Source organism: Notechis scutatus, chromosome 4 (assembly GCF_049901735.1).
Source record: "Notechis scutatus isolate UNSWTSFEM ecotype Mainland chromosome 4, rNotScu1.2, whole genome shotgun sequence".
In the NCBI taxonomy this organism is placed as follows: Eukaryota; Metazoa; Chordata; class Lepidosauria; order Squamata; family Elapidae; genus Notechis; species Notechis scutatus.
Window position 1 is genome coordinate 89,087,462 of NC_142012.1, and position 22,607 is coordinate 89,110,068.

General features: G+C 38.6%; 1 protein-coding gene across 1 annotated transcript in view; it reads left to right on the forward strand.

Moving 5' to 3' along the window:
* Nucleotides 1–22,607, forward strand: part of COL13A1 (collagen type XIII alpha 1 chain) — a 126,192-nt gene that overhangs the window by 92,183 nt on the left and 11,402 nt on the right. The window contains exons 30-35 of the mRNA XM_087964084.1: nt 5,275–5,310; nt 8,444–8,497; nt 12,443–12,496; nt 13,335–13,370; nt 17,189–17,275; nt 19,705–19,782. Of these exons, the coding sequence (XP_087820210.1) occupies nt 5,275–5,310; nt 8,444–8,497; nt 12,443–12,496; nt 13,335–13,370; nt 17,189–17,275; nt 19,705–19,782 (345 nt within the window). The remainder of the gene's footprint in view (nt 1–5,274; nt 5,311–8,443; nt 8,498–12,442; nt 12,497–13,334; nt 13,371–17,188; nt 17,276–19,704; nt 19,783–22,607) is intronic.

The window sequence follows — 22,607 nt, forward strand, 5'->3', positions numbered from 1 at the left end:
ATTAGATGAATGAGAGAATGAATGAGAGCGTTAATCCTGAATGGATTACAAAACAAATTTAGAGCTGGAAATACAAACCTTATTGTTTTACAAAGAAAGAAGGCACTAAAGGATTGGACAAGGGAACACTCTTTACAGTATCTATTTTCCCCTATGCACTCTTTACAGTATCTATTTTCCCCTATGCACTCTTTACAGTATATATTTTCCCCTATGTATGTATGTAGATACCTTGCTCTTAATGCATATTTATTTTAAGGACCAGTTCAAATTATAATATTAGAATTTGTATGTTCTGGTCTTGGCCCAGTCTACTTATACTCCTAAGTGGGAATCTGTAGCACAAATATTTATTCTTCCAGTTCAATTAAATTCAAAATGGAAGCGTGATGTGATGCCGAATCAGATGTAGATCAGTATTGGCTGTTTTGTGGAAGGTTGCTTCCCACTTGTTAGGTATCGCTTACTGCCTGGTGTAACTGGTGTATTTTTATAGAGATCTTAATGTGCTAGGCTGTGTGTCTTACATTGGGAAAAAACTATTGTTCTTCGATTGAAAGCAATGGGAAATGGAAAAGAAAGGACCTTTGGTGGCTTGGAATGTTAATAAATTCAGGTCCTTGAGGGAAATGAAAGTCATATTTAAAGAAATGGAGAGAAATCATCTTCATCACATTAAATTTTTTTGCTGAATTCTTGCACTATTCAGAGAAAAGAGAAAGGAAAGTAGTCCTCAGTTAACAACAACAATTGGGACTGGAATTTTGCTGCCAATCACAATTTTCTGAATGGGACAGTAATTAGCCCAGCATTAGTTTTTCTTCCTTTTCCTTCTTAAAAATAGAAATATCAGTAGCTGTTGCAGTGTTTCAGGTCCCCTCTTCCAATATTGTGTAGGGCTAGCCTGCTTGGACTCCAGAATTCCAGATGACCACTAGATGCTAGCAAAGAGTTAGCATTTTATTTTTTATTTTACTTGTTTGTTTATTTATACTATTTATAGAGCCACCCATCTTTCAGTCAACTGGGCAGCTCCTAATGTCTGAAGTTTTACAGCACAAATATAATAGATCTAGGATTTCAATCTCAAGAAAAACAAAATGCATTATCTGTGAAAGGATAGTTTATTCAGAAGCAAACATTATAAACATAGTGAACATAGTTTCCTGTTTTATAACTCAGAAAAGCCTTGGAAGTAAGGAAAGGATTTGCTTTGCAGAACTTAAAACCAGAAAAACAATTGAGGTAAAGGAGAATCATTGAAAATTGGGAAGTAAAGGTAAAGGAGTCCCTGTGGATTTTACTTGTTAGTCATTGCCAACCATAGGAGGAGGCAGTGCTTATCTCCATTTCAAGGCCATTGAGTCAGAGCTGTCCGAAGACATTTCCAGGGTCATGTGGCTAGCATGATGCCACAGAGTGCAGTTATCTTCTGACCAAAGTGGTACCTATTTATTTACTCACATTTGCATGCTTTCGAACTGCCTCAAACCTGAGCTGCTGGCTTTCTAGCTAACAAGCTCAGCATCTTAACCGCTGAGCCACTGCACTGCCAGATAGATAGATAGATAGATAGATAGATAGATAGATAGATAGATAGATAGATAGATAGATAGATAGATAGATAGATAGATAGACAGACAGACAGACAGACAGACAGACAGACAGACAGACAGACAGACAGACAGACAGACAGACAGACAGACAGACAGACAGACAGACAGAGGACAGGACAGACAGACAATCCTTCTCACCCAAATTCTTTTCCTTTATGAATTATTAAATCAGGGTGATAAAATTTGGTTTGAATTTTTTACTAAAATTCACACTGAAAACCTACCAAATTTGAACCACAAGCAAACAAGTTGTGTTTATTTTAAAAGCTTTACAGTATCTGAGAAATGCCTTCTACCTTTTTTCTCCTAATATTGTAAAAATCTGCAGTGTTGTCTTTGCAGATATTTTGAAGAGAGTTTTCTGTTCAAGGAGGTCTAAAGAAAGCCGTACGGCAACACAATGTTGTTTTCACATGCTTGCCTATTGAAAAGAATCTGATACTTTCTTTCCACACCCATTAAACAAGGCAGTGTGTCAACTCATAAAAACATTTATATGGTACAATAAATAAATCTTATAAAGACAATAATAGATAAAAACAGAAATATTCAAAAACTGAAGCTGATGAAAAATATCTAGAATCAGGTAGATTGAAAACGCACTGTGTTATTGTCTGGACTGTAGAAAAATCTATAAATGGGGAAACAGCACATGAAAGCATCTCATCTCAAGACCAATGAGGAAGAGAGATGTTGATAGCAAACGACATAAAGAATTTTACATAAGAATTACACACACATACACACACTTCCAGTTGACATGAAAATGGATGCATGGCATTGTATAATACAAACATCCCATTTTTTTTCTAATCTGGGATTATTTTGCTCCTTCTAACATTCATCTGCTATCAGTTAAGGTCGATTATTGCTAGTTGATCTAACACGGATGTATTTCTTAAGGCGATTTGCCCCGGAGATGTTACTTCAACTTTGTCCTACTTCTCAGACCTTAGATCAGGTCAGTTTCACTTCTCCTAGCAACTAGTGATGCTTGGATGACTTAATAATGTCTCCAGGAAAAACCATGTCATTTGTCATTTGAGATTTTTGAGTTACTCAGTGATTCACAACAGTAACTTGTGCATGCTGAAAGAAGAACCAAGTCTTTTTTTTCATCATTCTATGCAAAAGCTAGCGTTCAAGTGAATGTATGTATCATTTGATAGAATAGTCTGCTTCCCTAACTGCAGTTATTCAGAATGAAAACTATATATTCAAAAATCACTTCCCTAAATTAAATCCCAGTTGTTTTAGTCATGCTTTTCCTATGAAAAACTTGAGGATGTGTGGCTAAATATGAACTGAAATATTATTGTAAATAACATTTATTTCCTAATAAGTTCAGATCGAAAGCTCTCTTACTTTCTCTATTTTTATTAATTTCCCAAATCTCTGGATGTAAGAAAAGGGAAAAATATATTTGAACTTCATCCTCAATTTGGGTTTTATTATTCTTAGTCTTTATACTTCAGCTTTATAAGAAATTAGATTCCTAATATTGACCTAACTTGCCTATGGTTATAGCTCATAATTCTAGTGATTAAATTACATTATCCAGGTATTTTTACTTTGAAGCTTAATAGCCACTCTTAGTCTCTCCTTTAAAAATGATGTATGCCATAAATTTATAAGTAATTAAGGATATTAAAATAACATTATTACCTCCATGACACTTTAGATCTACTAGTAGTTACTTGTGTTCTATTATCGTGTTTTAACTCTTTTATTCTTTCATGTTTCATGTTTTTTGTTGCTTTCAAAAATGTTGTTTTAAAAAAGCAGAGTTGAACTGCCCAGTAATAGGAAATACACTGGACTGTGTGTGACCCATCACAATTTTTACTGGGACTCCATTTAATGTATCTGAATGAAAGTGGACCATGTTTGAGATATTATTTGATATTTAGCTATATCTGAAGTTATAAATTTTTCCATCACCAAAAAAGGCAACAACACCAAAAATTTGCCTCCTAAAATTTTAACCTCTAGTCTCATTTTTTTCAGTCTTGTTTTTTTTTTTTTCTAATTATGATGGTAACCCTCTTATTCAATAATCAAACTAGGCTCATGTAACATTTTCATCACTTTGGGGCCTTTCCAAAGCACTGTAGAACTTCATTGGTCAAAGGTCACCATTTCAGCTGGTGCATGGAGAAGACAATGACTCGTATTATTCAAATCCAGAATTCATTAGTCTTCTCCATCGAAATAGAACATACACAGATAGTCCTCATCTTGTGACCACAATCAAGCCTGTTGCTAAGCGAGACAGTTGTTAAGAGCTTTGCCCTATTTTACGACCTTTCTTGCCACATTCATTAAGTGAATCATTGCAGTTATTAAGTTGGTAACACGGTTGTTAAGTGAATCTGGCTTCCCCATTGACTTTGCTTGTCAGAAAGTTACTGCAAAGGTCATAAATATGAACCAGTTGCCATGCATCTGAATTTTGACCATGGGGGTGTGTGGCTGCGATGGTCATAAGTGTAAAAAACAGTTGTTGTAAGTTGATGACTCCCTGTATTAGTTTTCTATTACAAGTTTGATATCAACCTGGGTTGCCAATAAATAGGAACAGAAGCTTGGGCAAGAGATGGAGAAAGTAATGACAAACAAGATTCCATGTTTACTAAATATTTCCTTTCCATGCCCTAGTTTTGAAGACATAAAGCCAAAACAGCTGTAACACTTTTATATCCCTGCTTCTTCCAGACAGAAGGAAGCCCTTTAAGCATTCACACAATCATCAGCTTGCGTAGGAAACCCAAGGTCATGATGTTGGAACTGTTATACATGAATAATGCAAGAGGGGAGGCTTAAAAATATGCTCGCAACTATTAATGACGTGGATTTACGCACCCGTCCTTCCACTGCAGACCAAAAATGACAACTATCCATAACCCTGGTTTTATTGTAAGCCCTCTTCTGAAGCTGATAATGCCAACAGTCTTATGCAGCTCTCTTCCTGAGGGAGGCGCAATTACAATTTTTATAACTCTGAGTAGGGACTGCAAAATGTTTTAACCCTCTCCTATCACTTAAATCAGGAGTCCTCAAACTTGGCCACTTTAAGACTTGTGGACTTCAACTCCCAGAATTCTCCAGCCAGCATAGCTGGCTGGAGAATTCTGGGAGTTAAAATCCACAAGCCTTAAAGTGGCCAAGTTTGGAGTTCCCTGACTTAAATTAACCACAGCAGCTATAACGTCATGTGTGTAATGTTTTATTAAGCCCTTTTACAATCACTGTGGGATTCCTTTTTCTGAGCCTGCCCTCATCCATCCAAAGGAAATACTTTCGTTTTCTGGAAAATACCCAAGGGAATTTGCTCTGGAACGCTGTTGTCACCACAGGGATGTATGTCTAATTTTACTCAGGATGAGAAAGCAAAACTTAGGGGGTGTTTTGCTCCTTTGCTTGCTGAAGTGTTTATCGAAGTCTGCATCCTCACAGTTCTGCTCCAGCCACCAGCTTACATTACATTCAGTGTCTGTTTTTTTCGTTGTTGTTGTAAGTGCCATCACCTGTCTTTGAGAGCGAAGTTTTGTTTTATGGTTAGCACATGTTTGTCTCTGGTCACGGCTTCACTCACCTCTTGTTTCCCCTCCTCACCCCTTCCTTCTTGCCTTTTGTTAACCCCTCCCTGTCTGTCCAGGGCGCTTCAGGTTTAGACGGCAGGCCTGGCCCACCGGTGAGTGTCATTTCATTCTCCGATTCCCTACGTTCCTGTTCCCTGATGCTGTGATTTGTCTCCTCTGTCCTGCCATAATCATATTTGTATCACTGTCTTTCCAACAACAGAACAAAACTAGAATAGAACAAGGGAAGTTACTTGCATTTTGATGCTCAACAACAGTACAGTACAGTTTCACATCCAAACAAGTCCACAAAGTTCCAAGGATTTGTGATAATTGGCCTCTTTATTTATCCGTGTAATTATATTATGTAAAGTATCTATGGAGATTCTCAATCATCCAGTCATGGTTATCCCAAAGATGCTTTTTCAAAAGGCAGCTGGGCTTTCTTTCTTATTCCTTGAAGACATTTTGCTTCTTATCCAAGAACATTTTTGAAAAAGCACCTTTGGGGAAATTGTGCAAAATACAAGTGAAACCTTTGCATGCAGTTGTTGTACATGTGATGTACCTCTGTTGTCCTATTGTCAGCTGTCTATTGTCTTCTTTTTTTTCCCTACCCATTAAAATCTTGCTTAAAGCATCTCCACCCATTTGTCTGGGCCAAGAGAATGCACTGGTTGTGAGTTGTATGAATGAAAGCAATTCTGTTACTCTTTCATTTCAAGCTACTTAGAGCCTCCGTGCTCTTTATAGATAGGTAGGACTCTTAGAAGTAAAACCACAACCATCTTATTTTGCCAGATGTCAAATTTGATGTCCTACCCTGGCAAGTGACTTCAGTTTCATCTATGTCTAAATTGGGCAATGATTTTGAATTTTAATCAGTGGATTTCATGTAAATTATGGGCTGGTGGCTTAACAATGGTTTGGGCTTCTAGTCTGGGTTTAGCTAAATTCACACCACCAGTTATACTCCAATTGTTATTCATTCCCCCCTTGCTCACAGACAAATGGTAAATATGAAAATTATGTGAGCTGAAGAAAACACTGCTGGGGGAAAAAATACAGGTTTCTTCTTATTATGAAAGTAATAAATAAACTTTGTTTTATGCAAAAGTTGGTAAAATGCAGGATATGCATGAGGAATTAGAGACTAAATATAGCTAAAATATATTGGAATTATTGACTGTGTTGATGGGTTAACTGTCTTGAGTTAAAAACTCCTTTTTATTAATCAGAATTTCAATCCAATAGATTAATCCATTTTCTCCCCCAAAGGATTTCCAGATTCCTCAAAATGGACAATTATGTCTATCAGGTTTCATACCAGTTCACACAGTCCCTATAAACTCAATGTTTTTTTAAAAAATGCAAAATATTTGTATATAACTGATGAACTATGTATCACTCTTTTATAATTAAATGCATTTGTGTTTTTTTTAATGCTCCTTGGAAGGGAGCTGTGGGGTAGAATATATTGTTGTTACGTTTATTATTATTATATAATAATTATATGTATGTAAAGATATCTCGTTGATTGCTTACCCAATACCTACCCCAAATTTTCATGTCTCTTGTTCTTGACATTTCTGGTTCCGTTAAAGTGAAGTTAAAGAAAGTATAGCCTGAAACATTTTTTTTAAAGTAATTTCTCTTCACCCTTGCTAACTTGAAAGCCTCCAGTGCAAAGCAACTGAGTGTAGTGTGCTACAGTGCAAAATATTTGTAACTGTGTATGGGAAAGACCTTGGAAAACTGAGTCAAGAGGTAGCCTGCAGCTGGATAATGGGAGGAACAAGAACAGAATGGGATGACTCACCACAGCCAACCCATCATGGGAAAACTCACTGCAGGACAATTCAACAATTCAATTTAAGCATTTAAGATAATGAAAGCATTATTTTAATTTTTGTCATTTCCTTTTCATTTGTCCTTCCTTTTGCATTATTTCTTTAATGGTTCTATTCCACCATTTTCTTTGATAGTACTGTAACTTTTGTCCCATGGCAAGTTGCCTCATGGTGAGTTGGCCAGGGCAAGTTGTCCCATAACTAATTGGCCGCAGTGAGTTGGCCGCGCCAAGTTGGCTGTGGGCGAATTGGCCATACCAAGTTGGTCTTGCCGACTCGTCCTGGACCTGAACAGGAGGCTCAGAAGAGATTCTCCCAAGTTTCTATAGCTGTAAAGGAGAAAGATGATAGAGAGACAAATGTCCTTTTAGACTTGCAGTGTTCTATTAATGTACTTTTACAACAAAGTAGGCGCAGCTCTTTTCTCTTGTTTCCTGTCTGGGCTACATCTAGTAAGGCTGACATCAATCTTGCAAGTCTGAAAGTACATTTCTTTAGACTCAGCGCATCTCAACTCTCTTTCAAGACATCCCTTCCTTGCCAGAAGCTATGCTGTACATCTGTGAATAGTATTGCGGGGAGAAAAAGAAAAATCCTACTGAAGAATTATTTATTTCAACAGAGGAACCTTTTTAATATTCTCAGTGAAATCAGAGAAGCCAAACAGTAGTTAATAAGAAACTTTAGTTTACCAGGGAAGTGTTTAAACAGTCATTCTTCCCAGCTGCAGTTTGAAGTGGTACAACCAGGGAAATGTAATTATTCTGATTTTACAAACTGAACCAGAAGATGGATAAAGCTACCGAAATTCAATTTAAATTTAAGAATGCTTGACTATTAAAAAAGAAAGAAAGAACTTGTGAGCTAGCAACAGAGTGTTCCCATTGGGTGTTTTCTCTTTCCTGCTTTAGTGAAGTAGTGCATAAGTAGCACCTGGTGAATAGAAGACTTGAACATGGATGAGTCCTCCTTATGGTGCTGGTTCTGATAATATAATTGCTGTATGCTTTCAGTATGGTTCTCCATCAAGCTGCAAGATGAATTTCTTAGAAAAGAAATTGGTTAAAATTTTACCTGTCTACCACCCAACTCGATTTTTCATAAAATGGTGACAGATTTCAGCTTTGTTGGCAATTGAAGCTGAAGGGATTAAATGTTTCATCTCATTAACTAAAGGACTGTCATTATACTCTTAATCACTCAGACAAGAATCCTACTTTTATATATAATGTAAAACTGTTATCTTCCTTGACTCTAAAAAGTTGTAGTGAATAGCTAAAAGTGAATAGCTTCCGTCCTCTTAGTTCTTCTTCTGTTGAGGAACCACCATCTTGTCCAGCTTGAAATACGTTTGAATAACGGGCTTCATGTATTTATTTTTACCCCAAAAATTCAGGGTACTCCAGGACCAGCAGGTGTCCCAGGACCAGCAGGACCGAAAGGAGAGAGGGTGAGAAATCTTTTATAAACAAATAACTTAGAATTCAAGTACATATTTTAAATAGGACACTAATGTCATGCTTAAAATAATGATCCTGTATGATCCTTACAATCGCCAGAATTGACCATTAATGGGAATGTTAATTTAGTATTCTCTGTTACCATTTCAGAGATGCCTACAGGCTATGATAAAAAAAAAACCTAATAAATCAAGATAGCCGTCACAGTGGTCTAATTCAGGGGTCTCCAACCATGGCAACTTTAAGACTTGTGGACTTCAACTCCCAGAATTCTTCACCCAGCAAAGTTTTGCTGGCTGAAGAATTCTAGGAGTTAAAAGTCCACAAGTCTTAAAGTTGCCAAGGTTGGAGACTTCTGGTCTAATTGAAGCTCCCCTCCTTTTGATGTATGTCACACATAAAAACAAGTGGAGCTTTGATTGCATCATTACAGCCGCCATCTTGAATTTGGGAGGCCAAATCCTTATATACTCCAATCCCTTTCTCTGTTTATTGAATAAGGATTGAAAGATGCTGTCTCAAAGCCCATAGTAGCTGACAAGATGTGATATAATGAAAAGAGAAATAAGAAAGTAAAGACATTAGGGAATCAGAGTTTTTGAACTCATCAATCAGCAGCTAATATTCACTGTTATGTTTCCTTTCCGCTGCATAGCTGGGTATGTTCTGAGGCAATGTATGGAGTCAATACTCAGAGAAGGAATTAATAAATTGAAACTTAATCCAGATAAGGACAGGGGTGCTCAAGAAATAGTGTTTTGGTCTATGCTACCTGGAATGTTGCATCTCAGATTTCTCATGGTTGAATAATTTGGGTGAACAATCCTTTAGAGGACAGCTGTGATCAGAGATATTACCCCAGTATGCTGATGATACCTAGCTGCATTTTTCAACCCTAGGCCACACAGGTGAAGTTGTTAACGTATCAACCCAGACTATGCAGACTATTTGGGTCTGGATGGGGTAGAATTGTAGATGACCAGGCAGAGGCCAAGGGCAGGGTCAAATATGTCATCAGTTTGGAGTCACTGCACTCCACGAATTCCATTGATTCTTATCTAGCACTAATTTGCCTTGACCTTTTAATCGTTCAGATTCTTGTGTAGGGGTAGCCTTTTGAACTCTATCCCGGCTCCTAGTTTATCATGCTTGATAAAAACAGACTTCATCTTAATCCTGATAAGACTGAGTGACTGTTTGGCCTCCCTGGGTCAGGTACATTTTTATCATTGGTATTGAATGGAGCAGCACTTCCCCATTCAAGACTGGTGCACAACTTGGGGGTTCTTTGGGACTCAAAGAGCAGATCGTCCCTGTGGCCAGAGGCCCTTTGCACAAGTTCAATCGTGCCCCCCATTTCCCTTGACAAGGAAGCTCCTCGGACAATTGCTCATATCAAAGCCAACTCACGATTGAACTATAATTGCAGGGGTCTTCAAATTTGGCAACTTTAAAACTTGGTTTTAAATACTGCTGGCCGGGGAATTCTGGGAGTTGAACTCTACAAGTCTTAAAATTGTCAAGCTTGGAGACCCCTGGACAATTGCAATGCATTGGACACAGGACAGTCCTTGAGTACCATCCAGAAGGTGCAACTTGCTTCAAACTGCAGTGTCATTTCTGTTACACAAGCTATATTGGTTACCATTTGGCTTCTGAGTACAATTGAAAGAGCTGTACTTGTTTATTTTATACAGTATATTGTTGCTTATAGTATGGTGTATTTTACCACATATTCGTAAATTGCCTTGAACTATGAGCCTAGGCAAGATAGAAATATTTTTCTAGAACTGAACTGGAGATGTGCTTTTTGTTTTACGATCCAAAGGAGGTTATTTCTGTAAAACAGCAGTGAGCAAGTGACAGGCTAGGATTTACTGTTAGAATTTGTTATTCTGCAGTCCAAACAGTAAGGGCATCTGACTCAAGCTGTATTGTACAGCAACAGCAAAAAGACAACTGTCTCTCACACACATCTAAAGGAGATGGAAGGAAGTTTATGACCAGGAACTAAAAGTGGCTCTTTATATGTTTTGTAAAGGGACACGGTGTCTCAGTGGCTAAGACGCTGAGCTTGTCGATCAGAAAGGTTGGCAGTTCAGCGGTTCGAATCCTTAGCACCACTTCATGGAGTGAGCTCTCGTTTACTTGTTCCAGCTTCTGCCAACCTAGCAGTTCGAAAGCATGTAAAAATGCAAGTAGAAAAATAGGGACCACCTTGGTGGGAAGGTAACAGTGCTCTATGCGCCTTCAGGCATTTAGTCCTGCTGGCCACATGACCATGGAGACATCTTTGGACAGTGCTGGCTCTTTGGCTTTGTAACGGAGATGAGCATCGCCCCCTAGAGCCGGAAATGACTAACACGTTATGTGCGAGGGGAACTTTTACCTTTACCTATATGTTTTTGTAAAATTTATCTATTTGTAAAATTGATTAGCTGCCCTTTTATTTTTAACCACAAGGCAACTCTGGGTGGGTTACACTATTAAAAAAAAAACCTGTACAAAACCTAATGATATAAATACAATATTATAAAACATGCAGATAATCAAACACGCTAAAAGATGGGGAGGGAGTAGAATGAGAAGGGGAGAGGGTGGGATGTGTTGTTGATCTATCAACCATGCCCAATGTGAAAGCCCTCCATTGGACCCCAAGCCAACTGGTGGAACCAGGTCTTTAAACTCTTGCAAAAGGTCAGGAGGGTTGCAGTAGAAATCACTCAGGGCGGGAACGATGTTTCAAAGGGCAGGCACAGAAGAGGCTCTTCTACTGGACCCCACCAAGAATATTCTGGCCATTGGAGCCCATAGCATGCCTCCTTTGCTAGCATGAAGTGAGAGTGGGCCAATCCCAGTGGCATTAGACAGTCCTTTCGGTCAAGGGTCCCCAGCCCCTGGGCCATGCCATGGCCCATTAATTACCAGGGCTTGAGCTGTTCGGAATTGGGCTGACGCTGAGAGGCAGGGGATGGTTCTGCTTGAGCAACAGGCAAGTATATGCATGCACACATTTACATGAGTGGTGTGTACACGTGCCCACCACTCACGCGAGTGGAGTTCCATGCACGCTTGCCCGTCACTCACATAGAATGATGCCCTCCCCCTTCCCACCAGTCCTCAAAGCCAGAAAGGTTGGGGAACTCTGCTTTAGGTAATCTGGACCCATGCCATGAAGGGCGTTAAAGGGGATTACCCACACCTTGAATTGAACCAAAAAGCAAACTGGCAGCCAGTGCTGCCCGCAAAGCAGTGGTATTCCATGAACCAACTTTGGAGCCCCAAGAACTACCCATGCCACTCTATTCTGCACCAGCTATAGCTTCCAAATGCTCTTCAAGGGTATTCCCATGTAGAGCGTGTTGCAATAGTCCTGGTGAGAGATGAGTAGGGCTTGAATGATTGAATGCAGGGACTCCTGATTCAGGAGCGGCTGCAACAGGTGCCCAATTTGAAGCTGTGTAAAGGTTCTCCTAGCCGTGATTTCCACCTGCTCTTTTGAGCAGGGGCTCCAAGTGCAAGAAAACCCTCATCAAGTTGTGGACCAGATCCATCTGGGGTAGTGCCACCTCATCCAGCACTAAAGATGTCAATGTCCCAGATATTGGGGTTCTGTTTTACCCAATGTCATTTGGCTTGCCAGGGTTCAGTCAGAATCTGTTGTCCTCCTACCATTCATCCCTCCACAGCCTCCAGTCACCATGAGAGGGAAGCAAGTCTGTGACATTCCAGAGCCACAAACACTCTGATATTTATCGTCAAAACTCCTATAATTGTCCCAGTTTCCAAGCCACTATTTTTCACCTAGCTACAGTTAGTACAACTTACAATGATTAAAAATTAATTTATGAATAGTTGAACCTTCGCTGATGAAGAGACAACCGTACGCTCTGTTGAAATCCACAACTATTTCAGTCTTCCTAATTCTCTTTCAGGGAAATAAAGGAGATTCTGGTTCTACAGGACCGATAGGATCAGCAGGCCTTCCCGTAAGTATAGAGCCAATATTCCTCTCAGAAGATTTTTCTTTAATTTAAAAAATATATTTTTATTAAGTTTCTTTTATTACATCATAAAACATCATAGTTTCATCAGCGTTCTTGGCATCTATACAGGTTCTTGGTTTAAATATCATAATACATTATATTACATTTGTCTAATATTAAATAATAACTTTAACTATAATTACTATTCTTATATCTTTGTATAATTTACAAATTTATATTTTACTCTCTTAAGGATTATTCCAGTTAAATTTCTTGTCTTGTTTCTTAGTTCTGTTTGTTAACCATTTATACCAATTATTCCAAATTTTAAAAAATTCAGAGTCATCTCTTTCAGTTTCAATGTTAACATATTCATCTCAGCGCTTTCCGTTACTTTATGTAGCTGAAGATTTTTCATTTTGTGTTAATTGGATCCTACTGGGATGTCTTTTTTGAACATGCTAGAGCAGGATGCTGGCTGGGGAATTCTGGGAGTTGAAATCCACACTATACTAGAAGCTTTCAACAAACAAAAACAATAACCATGTTCTGCTTTATTTGCTAAGAAATTGTAAGGCTCAAAAAGGGACATTTTATTTGCCAATTTGCTTTTATTTAAATTCCTGGATGGGGAAAATGTTCATGCAGATAAGCCCACAAGATGAGAAATCAAAATTAGGGAAGGATCCCTTTTGGAGTTCTAGGGCAGAATACCTGGGAAAATATAGGTTATTAGAGGGTACATTTTCTGGATCTTCACAACAATTACAGGTTTGAGGCAAATGGACGATGAGTTTAATTCTAAATATATATAAAACATAATTGTAAAAATATATTATAGGGCTTTCAAGGACCACCGGGTGAAAAAGGAAATCGGGTAAGTCTTCAATTAAGCTTGTCTTTGATCTTTTAAAATGGTGGAATTATTAATTTTTATGGCATAGAATAGATAACATTCTAATAAACTGCATTGGTTTTCATGATTTTTGACAATCATACTGTTTGGTTAAAAAAAATAAAAAGTTTGGAATAAGTTTCACGAATGTTTTTGTTAAACTTAAAATTAACTTGCAATAAATATTTGTTGGCTAATTAGACATATAACATGCCTTGATTCATCTTGATCCTGTTGACATCACACATTAATCATTCTACTTCTACTTATGTTCCATAATTTCTTCTAGATATAAATGCAGCCTTTAATATCAGAATGACTCCCTACTAAATAACCTAGCAACACCCTGATGTTTTTTTAGTTGGTTTTCAATTTGTATAGAATTTGAAAATACAACTTCCAATCTTTGTTAACTAAAGCTTGGGTTTTGTTCCAACAAATTGTTTGACTAATGAGACTTTGGGTGGAATCAGATAAACCACCGTCCAGCTGGATGATGAATCTGGAAAGAAAGAATATGTTTAATTGTAATAAGCCATTGGGAGAAATTAGACTTGTTTTAGCTATGGCTCATAATGCAAGAGGGGGGGGGAAAATGCAAAGGCATTTACTAGGAGCAAAAATCCAAAGTCTCATATTGTAGCCTGTCTGGGTGGTATGTTTATAAACTAATTAGATAGAAGGATTTGAATTATTAGACCCAAACACCTACCATGTAGAAATAGCCACTTAGTCTTTAATACTGAAAACATGTCCTTAGTCTTTTTCACATCTTAATGTAAAAAAAAAAAGTTGCTAAAAAGCCTAATGCTTAGTACACATTAAAGAGGAAAAAAAGGCAATCTGTAGCTTCTCAGAAATGCAGACATTGTCCTGTAAATCTAGAAATGTAGACATTATCCTGTAATTCTGCACTCATCCTGCTGGACTGGTTCAGTATTTGTGAAAGCTGCATGAAAAGCTGGTGAAAAAAATTCCAGCTAGTTCCAGTCCCTTAATTTGACACTGGTACTCTTTCCTCTTCTTCGTGGTAGTTTTGTTTAAGTTCTACTGGGAGAAAAGCAACCAGAAGGAACCAGCAAAGGAGAGTCAAATCCAGTAGCAGGTTCTAATTCTTACCCCCAGATTGTCTCACCTGCAAGCTGGGCATTTCTTTTCTGCAGTTCCAGCCCATTGATACCTCTTGAAGGATCTGATGATCTCTTAACACAACGCAGTTGAAACGATTCGGTCCACATAATAAGTGGTAGGGACAGCAGAATGTTCTTGGAGCAAACCAACTGAAAAAATATCCGTGCTTAAGTTATCCGTTCAAGTGGAATTTGTTGATTCAATTTGTTCTTTTTCTTCTCCTGTCTACTTGTGTGTTTGCGCGTGTGTTTTTTCCTTGCTTCCACAGGTCCGCCTTTGTCCCCCTTATCCCTTCCTGCTCTTCTGCCTTTTCTCCTGAGTCCTTCTTCCTCTTCCTGCGCAACCCAGTCTGCATTTTCTCCTGGATTATCCTTCCTCCATGCCAGCGTTTGATCCTTGGTGACCTCTCCTTTCCCATCCATTTTTTTTTCTCCTGCCAGCTATTTGTTTCGATCCCGATCATTTCACCCCTCCAAAATTAAAAACAAAGAGGGGGAAAATCTACTTCAGCCTAATTTTATGTTGTCATCTAATCCTTATACCAAGTACTAAATGAAATTTCCTTCCCGGCAGTCCCGCTTACATTATATATCCACAAGCACGCTATCAAAACTTGCATATGTTACTGACATTCTAAATTGGTCTAGAAAGGGAATATCGTTCTCTTACTAAATATTGGTCCTTGGCTTGATGTTGGCTCTGTTCAAAATAGACTGACCTCAGAGACATTGGAGGTGATTTTTCAGCTTTATACAGGAAGTTGGCTTCAGGCCCACAGTCTATTTTTATCCCATTGAGGTTCAACTTCAAGAAGTTAAATAGGACACCGCAGATTTAAATTGCTTTGCTAACTTGCCTCTCCTGTGAAATCAAAATCACAATAGGCCCTGGCTGCCTATCAGTTTAAAAACTGATATTTTGGGCTTTTTAAAATAACAGTTCAGCACTAACATTAGCTTGTATTCTTTTCAGGAAGCAAGTCAACTTTTAAAATGCCTTTTACATTTCTTCAAAAAATAGGGCTAATATCAGTAGTTGATCTGTCCAATTATAATTGGTCCATACCACTGGTGGGATTCAAACAAATTTACTGCCGGTTCTGTGGGCGTGACTTGATGGGCGTGGCAGGGGAAGGATACTGTAAACTCTCCAGTCAGAGGTGGTATTTGCTGGTTCTCCAAACTACTCAAAATTTCCACTACCAGTTACCCAGAACTGGTCAGAACCTGCTGAATATCACTCTGTACTGAATATGCGCAAATCAGATTGTGGGGTATTTAAATGGCCCAGTTAAATGGCCATCCACCAATCTTATGCAGCAGGAAATTATACTTGCATAGTATTTGGTGTCCCCATTGCCAGTCTCCATCATGCCAAGAACGGAATGGGACAATTCACCGCAGCCAACTGACCGTGGCCATCTTCCCACAGCCATCTTGCTACGGACAACTATCTGTGGCAATCTTGGCACAGCCATTTTGCCATAGCCAAGTCGCCGCAGGACAACTCCCCATGGACCATTCCAGGTGGGATAACTCAATGTGATAAATGGTATCTGTCAGTGTTTCTTCAACATTACTTCCATTTTTGTCAATGGAAATAATGTCAAAGAAATAGTCACAGCTAACATTTATCATGTTGAGTTATCCCACTTGGAATTGTGCACAGTGAGTTGTCCTGCAGCGAGTTGGCTGTGGTGCATTGTCCTGGCACCAGTTGGCCATGGCAAGATGGTGGTGAGTTGACCATAGCGAGTTGTCCTAGGCCCTGTCAAGAAGGTCCTGGTAAAAGTCGTGTTCTTCCTTTACAGTATGCAGGACACGTTAAGGAAAGGGATTGATGGTTTCTCTTCCTCCAAGAAACTAATCAGCTGATGAAAAAATGTCCACCAGTCATTTACCCTTAATTTGAAATGAAGTTAGGATAAAGAAGAGGCACAAATATAAAATCATAGTCTTGGGAGAGACCTTGGAGGTGTTTTAGTCCAAACCCCCACCCAAGGCAGAAGACCCAAGGCAAGCAAGTTGCTGAGGGAGGCTTATCTGTTCATGTTTGGCACATAGGAGGAAATGGGATAGCACAGTATTTTGTGATCGCTGCTCACTCCCTCTCATTCTCACTCATAGGATTCCCAAGAATCAGGCTAGATAGATTTGTCCTGGGAGAAAAGTGCATCTAGAAACATATCCTTGCAGTTTTGTTTTGTTTTGTTTTTTGCTTATTAATGACCACCAGAAAAAAAAAAAAAAGACCAATGACTCCCATGAAATCAGATCATTTATTAACCCCTTGGGCCTTCCTTAAATCAGAAGTTCCCACCAAATGTAAGAGAACGAATGCTGAAAAAAGCACAGGAAACTATTGTTCCCCTGGCATAGCTTTCGAACATCTTGGCCTCACTCTCACCATCTGATGAGTGAACGTGGGAGAGCAAATCCCTTTCCTCCTTCTAATCTGAAATGTTAAACGTGGCTTAAAGTGCATTCCTCTCAAACGCAAAAGTAAAAATTCCCCAGCGTTCGTGCAAAACCGTTTCCTGCAAAAGCTTAAAGAATTAAGCCTCCTCCAGAGTGACTATTTGTATCGTGTTATATTTTGTTTCTATAACTCAGACGTGGATTAGATGGTCCGTTTATGTATATTTCTTTTTAATAAACTATTATTCACAGGGGGAAAGGGGCAAGAAAGGCTCTAGGGGGCCTAAAGGGGATAAGGGAGACCAAGGAGCACCTGGATTAGACGCACCCTGTCCATTGGTATGTTTCGTTTTTATCACGTGTATTATTTTCAACTAAGCCACGGGGGAAAAAAGAAGGAGTAAAGGCACTAGTAGTTTGTCTATGGAGATTCTCAATTATCAAGGTCCTGGTTGTCCCAAGGGTGTTTTTTTCAAAAGGCAACTGGTCTTTCTTGTTTTTTTTCTTCCTTGAAAACATTTCAATATAAAATTTCAATATTTCATCCATTTCTCTTGGATGAGAAATGTTAGCTTACTTTATTGTCATTGCACCTCGTACAACGAAATCAAACACCATCTTCAGTGCACATCATGACCATGAAAATAAACACAAACACGCATCCTTCACCCTCCACACATTGAATTGAAAACCCCCAACACCACACCAACACTGCACTATACAGCAGAATTCAACAGAGCTACTGCCCTGGGATAGAAGCTGTTTTTCAGCCTGTTTGTCCTTGTTTTTATTATTCTGTACCGTCTGCCAGATGGTAAAAGTTCAAAAAAAGGGTGCCCAGGATGAGATGGATCTTTGAAAATGTTTTGAACTTTCTTAAGGCAGCAGGAGCTATAAAGCTCTTCCAAAGAGGGGAGAGGGCAACCAATGATCTTCTGGGAAATGACATTAACCCTCTGGAGTGCTTTCCTATCTGCCACTGTGCAATTGGCAAACCACACAGAGGTGCAATAAGTTAAAATACTCTCTATGGTGCAGTGGTAGAAGGTCACCAGCAGTTTTTCATTCAGTTGTTGTTTTCTGAGAAGTCACAGCAGGGGTGGGATTTAAATTTTTTAACAACCGGTTCTGTGGGCATGGCTTAATTGGTGGGCGTGGCTTGATGGTCATGTGACTGGGTGGACATGGCTTGGTAGTCATGTTATTGGCTGGGTGTGGCCAACTCAATATCACTTACATCGAGGCACACATCTCCTCGCCTGGCCTCTCATGACTGTGAGGATGCTGCAACAGTCGTAAGTGTGAACAATTGTCATAAGTCACTTTTTTCAGTGCCATTGTAACTTTGAATGGTCATTCCACACAAGCAAAGTACCAGCAAAGGAGGGGGAAAAAACCCCAGAGAAGTTCCTGAGACAGGAAGTCTAGTCCTTCCAAGAATGTAATAAGGGTTAACAGAAAGGCAGTTTCTGTAAGCAACACCAGAATGTTTCCTTCCTGCCTTCCTTACAGGATTAGGCCAGTAATTTCTTCTAACAGCCTGTTCTCCAAACTGCTTAGAATGTTAACAACCGGTTCTAGCAAATAGGTGCGAACTGGTAGAATCACACCCCTGAGTCTCAGGTAATATAATCTCTGCTGGGCCCTTTTGACCAGTGCTGCAATGTGAGCACCCCAGGTCAGGTCCTCTTTTATGGTAACACCCAGAAACTTAAAACTGGCCTCTTGCCTCACTCAGTCTCCATTGATAAGCAAGGACTGGATGTCTGATCTGTTCCTTCTATAGTCCACTATAAGCTCCTTGGTCTTATTGGTGTTGAGGACCAAGTTATTGTCTCCATACCACGAAAGCAACCAGTCCATCTCATCTCAGTAGGATGACAAGTGAGATGCTTTCAAGGAAAAAAAAAAAACCAAGAAAATCCAGTAGCCTTTTGAAAAAGCACTTTGGGGCACTAATCATTGATTATATTACAAGACTGACTTTATTCATCTGTATGATTGGATATGGAAAGAAATATAAATGAAGTTTTTGTAACACCTGGATTCCCCCAAAAAAGTAGAAAAACGTAAGCTTTCTTCACTTGCTTCTTTAAACATTAAGGCCAGTTCATCCTCACAATTTGAGTGTCTTAGCTTGGCTAGGTGAATTGTGTTGCACTGTTGTGTCATGATACAATATGAAAGTTGGGCACTGCAGTTGGATCTGCAATATGTTCAAGTCATCACTTGAGGCTATAGTTATTGGGTGAACGTGCCTAAATCACAATCTAAAACGCCTTCTTTTTTCCCCATGATCATTTAATAAATGATGCAATTAATGTATGGTTGATGAGGATGTAATGCACTCAGTTTATGATCCCAGCAGACAACAAAAGGATCGTGGTGTGAAGAAAAGGAGAATACTCTTGACGTAAAACTATTTTATTAATGGTCTTTTAAAAGACCCCACCACCACCACATACTCCTATTTAAAGCTTAATTTCAAACATGGACCACTTTGTAGAAATTTTTACCATTGGTTCTTTACCTTCTATATCCAGAAGGAAATCATATTTTTCCAACTTTTTACAATTAAATAATACTTTCTGGTTATTCCAGAAAACAAACCAAAAGCGGCTTATCCTTTTTTCACCATGATATACAAATATCCTGGGGCTGTAAGCTAAGTGCATTTAGTACGTAATTGTTTACAGAGTTTCTCCACTCAGAAAATGCAGATCATCTACACTGACCAAAGTAATTCTAGTGGTTGATTTCATGAACAGGGACTCCGAGGTTTTAAAGGCGAGAAGGGTGAGCCGGGGTTACCAGGGCTGGACGGGCTGGATGCCCCTTGCCCATTGGTATGGTGTTACCTTCCCTTTCCTGCATGTTCTAGATTGTGTTGATTCACCTGCTCTTGCCAAATCTCTTTCCTTTCCCTTCTGGCTGCTTTCCAGATCATTGATGCTCAGGGTGCTTCTAGGCAGATATTTTTATTATCTGACCCTTCAACAGTCCTTTTTTAAATCGAGATAAAAGATGGAAGGGGGGGTGTTATGAGTCTTCATAACAAGCAAGGGTCTTATGAGTCTTCATAACAAGCAAGGGTCTTATGAATCTTCATAACAAGCAAGGGTCTTCAAACTTGGCAAGTTTAAGACTTGTGGGCTTCAACTCCCAGAATTCCTGAGCCAACATGACTGGAGGTGGAATTCTGGGAGCTGAAGTCCACAAGTCTTACAGCTGTCAAGTTTTAAGGAAAAGCAACCAAAGATTTGAATGGAAGATGAGTGTCAGAATCTCCCTTATGGATAGAGTATAATTACACAGCAAACATGGGGCCAGAAGCACCCCAAGCATCGTGCTTGACTGCTTTGGAAATGACTTAGTTGCTACTACCATTTTCCTTGCCCTACAAGAGTCAATCCTGGATTTAAAAAGCTTCAGACTTGCTTTACTTCTTTCTTAACCCAACTCTCACAACATTTCTTGTTTACTCCTCTAAAACCTTCGTCTGCACCCAAAACACCTGGTTGATCCAGATGGAGAGAAGAGGGCTCTTTGAAAACCCACCAGCCCAAATCATAAATTTGATCATTTATATCATTTGTTCTTGTTCTTATTTATGGAAGTAGTTTCCAGTCAAGAACTTCCTCTCAGAGGTGATAATATCAAATTATTTTATTAAAAAAATCTGTGCTGTCTTTCACTCATACAAGTAAGATCTAGGACAAAACTCGGATAAAATAATTGTAAACAAAATACAATGAAACATAATAAATAATTTCGATTATTTTATCCGAGTGTTGTCCTAGCTAGATCTTACTTAATAAATAAACTGACATAATAAATGTTACCTGTGTTTAGCTTATTTTGTTTTGAAATAATCTCCAGGTGTTCTGATAGGACTGTTAACCCTTTCTGCACCAACTCTTTCTGTATTATGTTGGAGCAGTTCGCTTCATTTGGGAATAAGATCCCAACAGTCATTTGCACTATTTATCTGGGGGGTGAACACAGGGAAATCATTTGGTTTAGTTTGTTTTCATCAAAATGAGAAGCCTCCTTGAAGTGACAGAAACACACAACAATAGAAATTGTTATAGAAAAAATCCTGTTGCTTTTCCAATCTTATTTTGAGCATTGTTTGGTAAAAACATACAATATTGGATAATTCCATCTTTCCTTAGGGGCAAATTTAAACCCTTAATCATCCATGTAAGTTTTTAAAATACACAAATTAATTGAATGCACCATTGCATAGGATATGCATAGGGTAAATGTTGAACAACATATGGAATATAAAATGGATCAGGTTAGCTGGAAATATTACTGAGAATCGGATAAGGTTCTCAATAGCACTTTTAGCATGGAAACAAAGAATTTCATCAAGGAATCTGGATTAAAATCTCAAATTCTAGTTATTTAAAAGCCTAACCATTTTTGCTCATTCTGCATACACTGTAATTTAAACAATTAATGTTTGCTTTGGGGGCAATTTGGAAATCACATCCTTGCATGTATCTGACTGAATATTTTGATTGTCACAGTGAAACCTCAAAAATGTTCAACACTTCTAATTTCAAAAAATGAAAAGTCTGATATTTTTAGGACTAGTTCCAATTACTTTGTTGCCAAATTTTCTGTAGGATAATCTACATTTATTGGTGTCATTTTGTAAAAGACATACATATATATCCATCATTCATGTAGGTCCAGAAATACATTTTGTAAAACAAAACAAAACAAAACAAAACAAAGCATTAAGAATGACAGTTTTTTCTTCTTTACATTCTTAAATTAATATGCTTTCTGACTCAAGCATGCCAGCTACTTAACATTTGCCTTGCATTCTGTGCAAATTTAGTGATTATGCTTTTTCAACTTAATTTTTCCTTTTTACTAGTGTATGTTTCCATTCCCAGCCTTTGCAAAGAAATATACTTTTGTGACCATATCCTGCTGTTGTTCCCTGAGTTGTAACCCCTGTCACACTCTCTAACTTTGGGGTTTATGTGCAATGCACTATATAATTCATTCCCATCAATGGGATCATTGTACCAATGGAATCTGCTTCCACTTCTTAATAGAACCGTAGCACTTGAATTTTACAGCTGTGAATATTAGGAAAGTGTTTGATTTAGAAAGCACCTGATAATGTAAAGGCCAAAATTGTTACTTAAGATGCTCCCATGCAAGGATTATTGCACCAGCTCTGGTTCTCTGTAATCCCAGGATGTCCTCAGCAGTGTTTGGGATTGGAGTCAATTTATCTCAAACTCAACCACAATGTATTTGAAACTGCCACACAGCAGCCTTTCTCTTTTACCTTTTCCTGGAAATCATGTAAGTATATGGAACAAGTGGACAGGCTAGTTCCCCTGAGTGGAATCTCTTAGTACCACACATATTCTGGCAAGGATTTTAAAGGAGAATGGGAACTTGAGGGTTTTGCAGCTCTCCTCACAAAACCATCTTTTTATTTGAGAAGGGCACATAAACAGATAAATCCATACAACGTGAACGTTGTGTTGGTATCCACATATCCATTGCCCTATCAGGAGTCCCTGAGTGTATCTTCCCTCTGCATTGAGTTATACTGGTAGTCCTCGACTTACGACCACAATTGAGCCCAAAATTTCTTTTGTTAAGCTCTTGAGATAGTTGTTAAGTGAGTATTGCCCCA